At 47.5% G+C, this 14065-nt stretch overlaps 1 protein-coding gene across 3 annotated transcripts in view; it reads right to left on the reverse strand.

Moving 5' to 3' along the window:
* cacnb2a (calcium channel, voltage-dependent, beta 2a) overlaps window positions 1–14065 on the reverse strand; it is an 85293-nt gene that overhangs the window by 58345 nt on the left and 12883 nt on the right. Inside the window, exon 1 of one of the 3 annotated variants that reach the window (XM_035413990.1) lies at window positions 10683–11075. The exons of the other annotated variants lie outside the window; for them this stretch is intronic. Within the exon in view, the coding sequence (XP_035269881.1) occupies window positions 10683–10730 (48 nt within the window). The 5' untranslated portion in view covers window positions 10731–11075. Of the gene's footprint in view, window positions 1–10682; window positions 11076–14065 lie in introns of those variants that run through there. 3 annotated transcript variants of the gene reach the window in all.

The following is a 14065-nucleotide window of genomic DNA, read 5'->3' on the forward strand; positions in this document are numbered from 1 at the left end:
AGACATAAATACCGGAGGGAGCGGCGCTAGGGGGCCCTGGATGGAGCGGGAGGGGGGTGGGGGAGTGGGGGGGGGGGGGCGGGTCTGTGCTGCGCTGGGCTGGGGGGGTAGTCCACGAGGACTGCAGAGCACACAAACGCAGCTGTGAAGCTCGTCCCAGGTCTGCGTCAACAGAGCACAGTCCAAGCAGGTACATCTGCCTTCCTCTCTCCCTCCCTCTCCCTCTCTCACTCCCTTCTCTTATTCCCTCTCACTTTCACACTTTTTTTGTTCTTTCCTATTGTACAAACAACAAGACTCTTCCTCCTCTTGCTGCTGTTGAAAGGAGTGTGGTTTCAACAGCAGCACACCTCTCTTTCTCTCTCGCTCTCTCTCTCTCTCTCTCTCTTTTCCTCTCATTTGCTCTCTCTGTTCCTCCCTTGGCTCCTTTGGGGGTTCTTGCCTGATGCTCATGCTCAGAGCTGGCACCTGTTGTCACAGCATCCACGCTGAGGGACAGGTAACCTGATAGCCAATAAGAAAGAAGCCACTACGGAATGGAAAAAGGCAGGCAACTGGAAATCTCTCTCTCAATTTCAAGGTGTATTATTGGCAAGACATGCTCTCTCTCTCTCTCTCTCTCTCTCTCTCTCTTTCTCTCTCTCTCTCTCTCTCTCTCTCTCTCTCTCTCGCTCTCTCCTCCCTTCTGTTCATTGTTTTTTTAAAAAAATTGTATTTATGGTTCATGTCAATCTAGATTATCTATCCAGATCCAGGCTAAATTTTGCTACTATCAGCAGTGATTAGTGTGACTTGATTGAAATGGGATTATGTGGGCGGACCGCTGTCTCCACACTGGTCCTGTGGAGGCAGCAGCGTGTTTGTAAACAGGAGTCCTCAGTACCATCCGCCATCCACCTCCATAAACATGGCCCACACACTCCCATCCTCTTAAACAACATGTTTCAATGTGCACAAGGATCCTGCCTTCTTCAAAATGCACACAACACGTAACGTTCATTTAAGAATATAATCTGCAATATCTATTTTCATTTATTTAATTTACTTTATTTGATATATTTTATAAAAATTTATAATAATTATGCTACTAATTAATTCTATTTATTAATTAAACTTCTCACAATAATTGTTTCTGTTTTAACAACCCTTTGCCCTGCAATGATGCGATGCGATGCAAGGAAACTACAAGCCTAATCATCACAACATTTTGACTGCTCACCTATGCACTGTAGTTCAGACACCATCTGGATAGCAATGTTACATATTTTCCCTGCATAATTTAAATATCTTTTATAATCTTTCTAATTTAATAAATATAACTACGTTAGGCTAATTAACATAGTTTCAACTCATATCAATGTACATAATAAAACATTTCTGGAATCACTAACAAACATACTTTTTTTGTTAAATTACACATGATAGAGAGGTGTGTTTTTCATTCCATTGCTGCCATATCCCCATGAATCTGTGTTGAATCTGAATCAGGAACAGAATTTTGGACTTTTGCAGAATTTTTTGGTCAGCTTTGCAGAATCCTACAGAATAGAATCCTGGGGGAGTTCTGTTGAACTCTCTGTTTTTGTTTAAAAATGTAATATGGGTACAGACAGTCCACACATGTCTTGATTCATTGGGGAGTAGTCTTGCTAGAAATGTGGAATTATTAGGATTCAGTGCCATTTGATATATTTAACCAGCATGATATCCATAGTTAGCACATTCAGAACCATAACTGGCATGAAAACCGCACGGAGAAATTTGAGATTTGGAATGCCTTTGCCGGTGCAGCTATCATTAAAAACCCTCCAAAAATAACTACATTCATGTAAAAATCCTTCACTTTTTTGATGGGGCATGACTGTATTTTGCAACACTGTAAGCCATGAATTTGGCTTTAAATAAATAAATAAATGGTGTCAGAGGGGTGCATCTCATTGAGGGACTCACACTTGGTGTCCAGTGGCGTGGACTAAACATGCACTGTGCCAGTGTTGTATTTGGCCAGAAGCACTGTGTGACAATGCATAACTGGCCATAGCAATACCCAGGGAGCAAGGGCAACGGCCAGCAGGGTGTTCCTATCTCACGCTCAATAGCAGTTCCCCCGGTCAACATAGCACCTGCGGTCACCAGTGCTCACCTGGGGTCACATGTGGTCACCAGTGCTCACCTGGGGTCACATGTGGTCACCTGTGCTCACCTGGGGTCACATGCGGTCACCTGTGCTCACCTGGAGTCACGTGTGGTCACCTGTGCTCACCGGTGGTCACCTGCGGTCACCAGTGCTCACTTGGGGTCACATGTGGTCACCTGTGCTCACCTGGGGTCACATGCGGTCACCTGTGCTCACCTGGAGTCACGTGTGGTCACCTGTGCTCACCTGCGGTCACCTGCGGTCCAGCACACTGACTGTGGGAGATAAACCCCGTGGGTGCTGACACCACGTGTTCTGAAGGACGTGCAGGGCAGGACACACCCTCCCCTGATTGACCAGAGGTTTGATGTTTGATACAGGTGAGACAGAAACAGTAAAAAAGGAACATACATGTCTGCCCTCTTTTTCAGGAGAACTGAAACAGACTGCACATCCTTCGCGAATGTATGACTTTAATCTCCCAAAGGTCACATTTCCCCTTTTCATCTGTCGTCCAGTCGTACAGGTAGCGTGCTCATCCCCGAACACGAGGCAGGGAGACACATGGCGAAGACGTGAATGAAACGCGTCACACTATACTGACTGGATGAAGCTCCTTACAACGCACTGGCCAGACCATACGAGCGACTGCACACTGAATGGACCGTGCATGGTAGACGAATGCAACCACATCGCGTGTTGCAGAATGCTGACTAGATCGTACATGTTACGGCACATTTGACTGTATCAGATATTTCAACAAGCTGCCAAAGTGCATGCTGCCTTGCACTAAACAGACTGGATCAGCAGAACATGCAGATGAGATCATATATTTTACAGCACACTGACAAGATCATACATGTTGTAGAATGCAATCGTACATGAGAGAGGCCATGTGTAAGATCTTGTTTTCCTCTACAACAGATGCTACAGCATAATCGCTTGAGTAAATGTGCGACTACATGCCATACATACTGCATCACACTTTACAGAGTGCTGATCCAATCAAACATGTCACAGCACACAAACTACTTCATGCGCATTACAGCATGCAGACTAGACCGTGTTACAGTGCACTAGGTCACACCTTACAGCACGGTCACTACATCATGCGTTACAGCACCCTGACTACACTGCATACGTGACAGAATACTGACCAGATCACATGTGTAACGCCACGATGCCAAGATCACGCAAGTTACGGAAAACTGAACAGATCACGCGGGTGACAGCGTGCTACCTAGCTCACGCGTGTCACAGCCGAGACTGCTTCCCGTGTTTCTGACGTGCCATCGGGGGAAATTACATCTGTCTCACATTCGGATACGAATCGCCTCCTTTCAGAAGAAAAAGGTGACAGTTTTAAAAATAGAACAGAAGCCTCTCTCGGTGCACTCTCAAAGCAGACGATGAATCAAGACAGTCAAGCGGATACGCAATCTCAAAGTGCTGTACCTGCTCCAATCAAAACGCAGCCCACACCCTTGGACTGACTGGTTAAGCATACTCAAATACTACACCTGCCAAATCAATCTAAAAAAAACGTTCTTTGTTATAAATAACACTATTTATAGTATCAGAATACAACTGCAACTGCTATCCATACACCAGGGAGGGAGGCAGTAACGTGAAAATCTTTATGAAGGGAACACGTTCCATTGCATACAGTCCATGTGTTTTGTCTGTCCTAAATCTATCAACCTTTTTTTAAGAGGGGAAAAAATTCCTGGAAAATGAATGCCGTCACACCCGGCAACGGCATAAAGTGATGGAACGGCTCGCCAGGTTAATGACATCCCAAGGTCACCAATATTGCCAAAAGGGAAGTCATTTCCACTTCACTCCTGAGTCTCATAGTCTACACAATGGAGCAGCCAGCCCCATGAAATGCACTAGACTTCCTGCCAAACAACAGGGGCTCCACCAGGGGGACCACAGCCAACTGCAAGGGACACGGGCGCCTCACTGCAATGTTCCTTTATTTTTGGAAAACAGTGGGGAAATCAGCTATGGTGTGAGGGAGTGCCAGCTTGCACACCCCTCAGGGAAACACCTGAAGCACTACCGCCAGTACCTCACGCTCAACTGCCACACTCTCTTCCCCAAAGCACCCTAATGCCGGCTCCTGGGGTGTTACACAAACGCTGGGGAAACATCACAACTCAATGCCAGAGGGGCCGGAGGAACTTCCCCAGACTGCAAGGCCAAACCGTCATTAGCCGCGTTTCCGGAACACACCGAATGGCGCTCTTCCACTGGAGTCTCCTTGGAAGCGCAGGGTTCCCATTCCAGGGTTAGATTACGTAAAAAATAACAAAACAAAGAAAAGACTGCCGAAAATCTGCCTCGATCGAGACATGCCAGAACGCTCCTGCGGCCAATTAGCCGCAGTTTCCTTCGGTTTCCAATTTCGCTGGGAAGAAGAGGAATGTGGTCTCGTCCGCCAAGGAAAACCACCTCCAGACAGACTGACCTGATGCCGAGACACATACACGGCACAGAAAATTGGGATTTCCAGGACATCTCTGGAGGATTGAGCTCATTGCCAAACTCATTGGCTGTACCATTTAATGGAGAAAAAAAACAATACATTCTGGACGAATGGGCTAATTCTCCTTCATTGCTGCAGTTCACTGTATGGGCTTTCCCCATAGAATAAAATTAAAAAAGGGTTCTTCATAAGTATCGCATACTATCATCATTAGTTCTAGAGATATATTCATACAATAATCTATAGCTGACATGTAGAACCATGGTTACAATGGCTCCTGCTGTTTCTTTGGCACCAACAGCAAAAATCTCATAGCACGGTACTTCAGGTAGTGTGATCCCTGAGGGTAAATACGCAGCAAGATTAAACCTGGCATTTCATATTCATCAAGCTGGCCTTCACAGCTTGTCTCATCAGAACGATTTTTCTTTGTGAGGTCACTCAAGAGAAACTGATTCAAGATGCTTGGCTTCACAACTGGCAATGTATGAAGCACTGTGAGCATGTCACAGAATGGACACGTTTGGCCTGGCATTGAACATCACTAGATTACCACAAACAAATCATTGTAATGGTGGAAGCATATCCACTGCCAATAAGAAGTGTTTCAGGTGAGACCATTCGAGGCTGATAAACAATTCTCTCCCATTCTTCTCAGGGCAAATGGCACTGTTTTTCCCCCAATGAGCAGGAGGATGTAGAAGCTCACGCGTATGCAGCAGGCTCAGAGGAAGTGACATAAACACTCTGCTGTAGTCATAAAAAATACGAGGTCAGTCCTCTGGCTGAGGGGAGCTCTGTGAATGAGGTATTTTCTGCTGAATTGTATCTAAATTTGTGAGCTGGTAACTAACGCCTCTTGAGCAAAAACAGCAGCTGGTGTGCCCTGCAGCATTCACGCTTCAGCCCCCCTCTAACCACAAACACATACGCACACACACACGCACACACACACACACACACACACACGCGTGCGCGCGCGCGCACGCACCCACACACACACACACACACAGACAGACGCACAGACACACACGCGCACACATACACACACACACGCGCACACACACACACACGCACGCATACACATACACACACACAGAGACGCACAGACGCACACACACATGCACACACACACAAACACACACACACACACACACACACACACACACACACACCCCAAAGACACACATACACAAGCACACACACATACCCTACATACACATGCACACATACCCCACATACACACACACACGCACATGCACTCGTGCCCCAGACACACACACACGCACACACATGCACACACACAGAGACATGTACAAACACATGCACACACACACATGCACACACACACACGCACGCATGCACGCACACACACACACACACACACACACATCCCCTGTACATTAAGTTATCTTCATCTAGCGGCAGCTGGGGGCCGCTGGGCACATGTCCACACAGAGGCAGATTATACAGATTCCAGCAGCACGTGCCAAGGCAGCGCTCTCCCCGCTCCACTGTGGCATCATGGGAAACGGGAAACCAGGCAAAACAAAGGCAAATTGGGGCCTGTCTTCAATTAGTGGAGTTCTCCTAAAGGACGAATTGTTTGTGGCTGTTAAAGCCAGACTGTACAACAGCCCGAGTCACAGAGGCAAAATTCATTAAAAAGGATAATAATAATAATAATAATAATAATAATAATAATAATAATAATAATAAAACCAGTTTCTTACATGACAGTCAGAGGCAGAATGAATTAATTATTAACATGGTTCTGTTAACCCTGATTTTTTATGTGAAGGCAGTTTTTCACATGGGAAGCAAATAAACAGACTTAATGACAAAAATGTGAACAGATCAGCCTTGAACTGAAGTAATCAGACATCCCCCGATTATTTCCAAACATCTGTGAACAAAAACCAAATTCTTACCCAAGTGCAAATGCACATCAGATGTAACACTGAAAACTAGATCTTACATTTTGCTGCAGTTAATTGTAGAGTAATACATTCTGGCCTGATAAGTAATACCACTGCACATGTCACTCTTACGAAGAATATGAGCAGTCACATAATTTAAACTGGAGATGCATGGTGTCATTACAATGACCGAGACAAAAATAGGTTATTTTGATACAATTTAAACTTTTGCACACAATATTCTATTCTACACACACATTCCAAATGTAAAGCAGTAGGATAAACATACTGACATAACGTCTGTAAAATCACAGGGGAAAAGGAACAACAAAAGCCATTCAGAGTCTGAACCAGTTACAGGACATTCAGCTCAAGAATGTTCGAACTGAAAATTCTGAGAAAAAGCACTTATTTATAATTTATTTATTTACATTTTGTTTCCAAGGCACATCCTTGTGCACATTTACCAAGCTGAACTTTAAAAGGCATTTTAAAGGCCACAAGACTTTCATTTATATAACAGACCATGTCAGCTATCTATTCCAATGCTTTGTCAATGCCAGCTGCTGAAAACCTGGTCTAAACATATCCCCATTCACCTGGAGGTACCCTGCATATAGCACACCGATGATGTCCTGTACAGTGGACTCCCAGCCCAGTTCTGCAGTTTGGAGACAGTCAGCCACTTGACTGAACAGGACAAAATACTATCAACTCTATTCTGTGGCAGAAGAAGACAACTGGATTTCTCGGTTCATAGTCTTTGCCAGTTTCGATGCCTTTCTACTGCTGGTTGTATTGGTAGTACAGGGCATACTGTATGCAGCTCAATGGCTGAAGCTGTTACTGCCACCAGCTGCAACTGCAGTATCAGTACTTTTTTCATAGTTTGAATTTCAAACACACAGTTCAGGCATACACACAGACACACACACCAACATGCACGCATACACACACACACACACACACACAAACACAAGTGCACCCAACAGCTCCACAACACCGCAGCACACAGCTCCATAGGGCCAAACGTGTTAATCCGTTCATCGGCCAGACTGAAACAACTTTTGAAACTGCTAATCCCAGCTGCAGCAGTGCTGGCACACGAAAAGCATAGTGTCACCGCACTGTTCGAAATATGAGAACAGCTCAGTGAGTACAGGTGCTAGCAGACTGGCTTGTCTAGACACAAGTCCTACATACACACTTTTATAAGGACGGATTTCACAGACCTTGCATACACACAGAGAGACACACATACAAACAGATGCACGTACACGCACCAACACACTCAATAAGCACACTGCATTGAAATCACATGACATATGAGACTTGGGATCATCATTCAAAACACAGCAGCTGAATGAGAGAATGTCACATACTCAAAATTATTTATTTTTTACAAATAATTTAATCACATGCACTTTCTTTAAGTATATTTTAAAGCAGTATAGCATTAAAAACACAATACTCATTTGTGTAAGCACAAAAAAAAAAAATTTTGCACAGCAGAAGAGGGACTAGAAATGTATCCATATGCATTACTATTTTCTATCATAATTTATAAATCATTTTATTAGATGATTTAATAAATCTCCTTGTTTATAAAAAGAACTGTATGGATACTTCCGGGCTGTTTCTGTAAAGAACTGCCCCAGGTATACTGACAGTGGGCCCTGTGTTCCTCCCAGTGTGGAAACCATCTGTCCCAATATGTACCCGTGCCGTTTTTTCCTGTACCTGTTACAGCAGTGGGTTCTTAGTCTGTGACACCCAGCTGATCTGATAGCATGACGGAGACATCTAGTGGTAACAGCGGTGGGCAGGGAAATGTCCTCATCTACAGCCTCTGTGTGAGACAGTGTGCCTCAGCTCCTTTGCTGGTCTACTGCTGCTCTGAACAGGTCACTAAAGACCGATCTATGAGGGTCCTAGCCACTATGCCTATGGTAGAACTGCTGGGAAAGTGTGTTGGGATGAATGTGTTGTTCTGCAATCCAGTGTAAATACTGTCAATGGGGTCATGGAGACCGGTGTTCCAGAGAAAACTTAATAGGGTTTTCCACAGAAATGAGGACGCAGAAGACAGGAAATCACCAGATTATAGCAAGTGAAGACAGACAACAGTCCAGTTAAGAACAATGAGCACCGTGAAACCAAACCGCCAAAATTTAAAACCAAAGCAAAAAGATGGTTTCATAAACCTACACACTCGAGTCAGTAGAAATCACATCAGAATCATGGCATCACAACCTCCAATGAAAGCAGCACAATATTCAATTTAAACTCATTTAAAATCTGTTTAATTAATATCATAGATTGAAGAGGTTGACAAAGTATCAAAGCCAGTTGCGATGCTATTTTTAGCAGCTGTTTCGCCCTCACTGATGAGTTTGACTCACAGAGATTATCTGCCCTTTTAAAGCTTTGTTTGAGAGCACATTCTGTGACATTTTACCTCATGAGGAAACAGAGAGACGCTGTTAACGTGGTGCGGAAAGGAGGGAGAGCGTGAAAAGACTGAAGTTGCGGGGATCAAAGCCTCAGCCGAGAGGCGCTGGCCCAGCACATCCCCACCTGAGGAGAAGCCAGACACACTGGAACGAGCCGGCCCACTCTGGGTGGCCGTTCATTTATTTATATAAAGCACACCGTGTATACTTTCCCTGCCTCTCTGACTCACTGTGGGAGCGGAGAAGGGCTCTGGTGCAATTAACTTACTGGCAACGACCTCTTTGCCAGACGGGGGGCGGGTTTGGGGGGATGGTGGGGGGGGGGGGGTTCACAAATAAAGGGGTATCAGTTCACTTTCTGCTGCGTTCTCGGGCAAGCCTGGCCTAGCATTGCGAATGGCCAGACACGTTACGCCCAGGGCCCGTACGGCAGATGTAACCTTTCACTTTCTCATCCTGCTCTGAACCACACAGAATGTGCCGGTGATTTATTATGCTCTTCCCGAAGAATAAACACGCCGCCGCTCTTCTCCGTCTGCCGCGAGGAGACCTTCAACTGCCCAAGGTCGATACAAACGACCGATCTGTATTCCCTTCGCCTCAAACACAGCCTGCTGTTTAACCTGCAATAAAATCCCCAGCAAAATGTCTCAGACTTGCCCAACACCATATTTTTTGACAGGAGGCAATGATGTCACACGGGTGAAGCAGCACCCTGCCGTTTTACACTGAGCAGGCTTAAACAATCTTTAATATGCTTCATCCAGCACTCCATTAAGAGAAGTGCGGTGACAAGCACATGCGCTAACAGTAGTGGTATCTGTCTAAACAAGGGACCGTTAAAAACAAAACAGAATGGCCAGACGGTCACATAAACCGCACGCGGGACAAATTCAACAAACAAACCCGACCGTCACCCCAGCGTGCGGAAACCGTCTAAACACGTGAAATGCATTTTTCCGGGCGCCCAAACACGGAATCTGAAGCGCAGGTGTCCAGCACTGAGGGAGCGCTGTGTTTGTGTCCGGTGCTCAGCATCGCCCTGCAAGTAAGCCTCTGCTGCCGGTACTGCATGCCAACCACGGCTGCAGAAAATCAGCCGAGCCAGCAAGCTAACACCCGCCACAAAAATACATGCAAAAAAAAAAACCGAACTCATTTTTTTTGCATGTATTATACTGAACTCAGATCTGCCTACAGGTATTCTGGAAAGATCTACAGGTACCCAGGGAGGCAAAGACAGCATTCAGATAACCGCGGACCCTGTGCGTCTGGGGCACGCTCTTTAAAACCAGCTAAAGGAAACCTTCTCCCGGGCTCAGCAGAGACTGCCCCCGAGCCCCAGGGATCAGCTGATAAAGTAAGACACGCAGTGTGTCTTTGACCTGCTGGGCAGTGCAATGCCACCTCTCTCTCTCCTTCTGTGGACCTCTGCGTCCCTCATTCTCACACATTATTTATCTCTCTCTCTCTCTCTCTCTCTCTCTCTCTCTCGCTTTCTCCATTTGTTGTTGGGTGAAAAAGAGAAAATAGCAAAGGTTTTGGGTAACAGAGATGCACTGAAACACATTGCATGAGCACACACAGACACACTCTCTCTCTCCCTCTCTCTCTCACTCTCTCGCTGCACACGCACATCTTAGTGAATGAGGGATGAGAGGCGGCAGCCGGCAGCGACTCACATAGGAAACCTGTACTCTCCGCCGATGTCCCAGCCCACAGCAATGCATCAAGAGGGCGGGCGGTGGGTTTGGGACGTGCCGCTGGGCAGCCCCCGCTCAGCCCCTGTCCATGCCCGTCCAGCTCTCCTCCCGTCGCCGTCGCCAGGCGCGCGCCGAACTCCCGCTGCTCTCACACGGCTTTTTGGGCTGGCCCCCCGGGCTGCCCGTTTCCATGGAGAAGCAGGTGCGTCCCGGCGTCCCGCGGCGGGGCGGCGGCTCCGGCGCGGCTAAGCATGTCTGTGTGAGCGCGCTCCGCTGTCCCGCACGCCGCTCTCCCCCGCCGAAAAGCGCCCGGGCGACCAAGACCGCCAGAACAAAGTTCACGCTCCGGCTGTGCTCCTCCTGCTGCTGCGTTCGGTCAGCGCCTCCCCTCACCCCTCCCCCCACCACCCCACCTCCTAATTTATATGCTAGCCCTCCTCTCCTGCGCACGTGGGCCAGCTGTGGAATTGTTACGAGGCGTAAATGTCATTTTCGGTTCGCTGTCGGGTCCCACTGGAAAGTGCACCCCGCTCCGCCCTGCGTGCCCCCCTCCCCTCGCCCTGCCCGTGCCGCAGGCTGTGCCGCGAGGGCCGAGGACGGGACTCTTCCCGCAGAGCGGCGGTAGCCTGGGAGACCTCAGAGCGGCGAGCGGCACGCGCTGACCCTCTCTGCCATCTCCTCCCTTCCCTGTCCGGCCCCCGGAGATGATTGAGTCCCGACTTTAATTCACTCCGGATCCCTCAGACTGCGGCGTCTCCTCTCTCCCTCAAGTGCCCCTCCCGCAACGCCGCACCCCTCCTCTCTCCTCCTCTCTCCTCCTCTCCTCTCCCCTCCCTCCCTCCCCCTCCCCCCGCGCTGTCTTGAGGATACGTGTCTCAGTCACCCCCCGTCCAAGCTTCTCATTACCTGAATCACTTTATCTCATGGCGAGAGAGGGAGCGAGGGAGGGAGGGAGAGAGGGAGTGAGGCTGGTTACTGTGCATTTGTGCTGCTTCACTGTTGCCGCGGTGCTGCACAGTGGAACAGGTAGCCGCAAGCGGAACAGGAAATACACTGGCTGAATTTAAATGCGCCTCAGGCTCCATCGGCTCGGCGCTAACGCTAGCACTCTCGCTCCCGCGCTCTGCGCATGAGAGGAGGCACGTTCTGTGCTCGTGTGCGCTGCGCATCGGGCGTCGGCCAATCAGAACACATCACAGGAAAACCTGAGCGAGCCTGAAAACAATAACAAAAAAAAACAAAAAAAAAAAACCCAAATAACAGTGAAGGTTTGCAATGGCTGAGGCTGAGGTACAGTAAGCACAAAATCAGTGAAAATGCTTTAACGTGAGTATGGAAGGCATGGATATTCTGACCAGCCGTTCAAATGAGCGTCCATAATTTGGATGAGTAAAGAGAAGGTGCACTCAGCCTTGGACAAGCGCATTCCTCAAAAAGTGCTGGTCTGCATTCTCATGCCTATACGCTTGGAGCATGTCAAGAGCCTAGCTAAAACTGACTTTGTACCTCAAGGTTACAGCTGCCAAATTCTCATGGGTAGGGTCTGCTGGAAAAAGCGACCGGACACATGTCGTTCACCCCAAGAGTTTGCCTTTGGATTCTGTCCTTTTAAAATGTCACTAACAACCGCAATCATACCCGTAATAGCCATAATCATAACAACATGCGCAGCTGACCCAGAGCTTGTGCTAGGAGTGTGAGCCCCGTGAGCGGTGTGTGTGTGTGCTGTGTTTGTGCTCCTCTCCTCCGCAGACCGCAGACGACACACGCCGGGATCATCTGGGGCCTCTCTCGCGCACAGAGACCTCAAAGCTCCGCGGATGAGAACCGCTGTCCCTTTGAAGGACTGGCAGGAGGGGAAGTGCGATGACAGGCACAAAGCTTCTTCACAGGAGCCGAGATTCATTAAAATGCAGGGCCTTCAGCAAGCTCTCTGTACTTGACAAAATGCTTAGCAACCTCTGTGAACACCCACTGATGCACAAATCAGCCAGTTCGTACTCACTCAGCCACACCTGAATTGTTGCTACCAATTTAATTTCTCAAAAACATCACAGTTTGGTCTGCGATTGAAGAAGACAGGTAAAATGAAAAACCTACAACACGTTCCTTCTGGTGACATCATCCTTAAACTCTTTGCTTGATTGGAGGACTGCAGTTGAGCGCCTTAAAGTCAGCCCTGCGCAATTCCGATATGTCAGTCTTGTGATTTAAGAGCACCGCTAAAAATGATACCACTTTAAAATCCCGCTTTGATGACGCAAGCAGACATCAGCACATCTTTTGAAAAGAACAAATGGTGCCCGCATCCCGAACTCACCGCGTCCAGAGGATATTCTGTCAGAAGCTGCCTTCTCCAGACAGAGACACATCACTCACTCTCATCCCATGCCCAGACACTTTTCAATCCCAACCTCCCTCTCTGCTGGTCTCCTGGTGCTGTGTGTGTGTGTGTGTGTATATATATGTATGTTTGTGTGTTTGTATGGGTGTGTGCATGTGTGTGTAGGTTTGTGTGTGCGTGTGGGCACGTGCATATGTATGTTTGTGTGTTTGTATGGGTTTGTGCATGTGTGTGTAGGTTTGTGTGTGTGTGTGCGTGTATGTATGTTTGTATGAGCCTATGCGTGTGTGTAGGGTTGTGTGTGCATATGTGTGTGTGTTTGTGTGTGTGTGCGTATGTATGTTTCTGTGTTTGTATGGGTGTGTGCAGGTGTGTGTATGTGTGTGTGTGTGTGTGCGTTTGTGTGTTTGTATGAGCGTATGCGTGTGTGTAGGGTTGTGTGTGCATATGTGTGTGTGTGTGTGTGTGTGTGTGTGCGCGTATGTATGTTTGTGTGTTTGTATGAGTGTGTGTGTGTGTGTGTAGGTTTGTGTGTGTGTGTGTGTGTGTGCGTATGTATGTTTATATGAGTGTGTGCGTGTGTGTGTAGGTTTGTGTGTATTTGACACACACATAAACTAGTGGCTCTCATTTTCACAAGGAGCCTTGAAAGGAAGATTCCTGTCCTCCAACAGGGGAGAGCTATCTTTCGCAAAGCTGCTGCGGGAGTGTGGTCGGTCTTGGTCATTACCCCACACTCCTGTCTGCTTCAACTACCATTTTATCCCTGACAGAATTCCAAAGACCTGTCTGCCTAAACTACTACTTTATCCCAGACAGAATTCCATACAGGGACCTGGGAATGTGGAGGGAGAACACTGTTCCCTCAGGAATGAAGTGAAAATCGGATCATTGTTTTTTGCTGGTTTTATTTCGGTTTGATTCTGTTCCTATGCTAACTGTAAAGGCTTGGCAAAGCTCAGCCACTGCCTGTCCCATTAAACAGCGCAATCGATCACTCGGACAACCTGAACCCGCA

This window comes from Anguilla anguilla, chromosome 4 (genome assembly GCF_013347855.1).
Source record: "Anguilla anguilla isolate fAngAng1 chromosome 4, fAngAng1.pri, whole genome shotgun sequence".
In the NCBI taxonomy this organism is placed as follows: domain Eukaryota; kingdom Metazoa; phylum Chordata; class Actinopteri; order Anguilliformes; family Anguillidae; genus Anguilla; species Anguilla anguilla.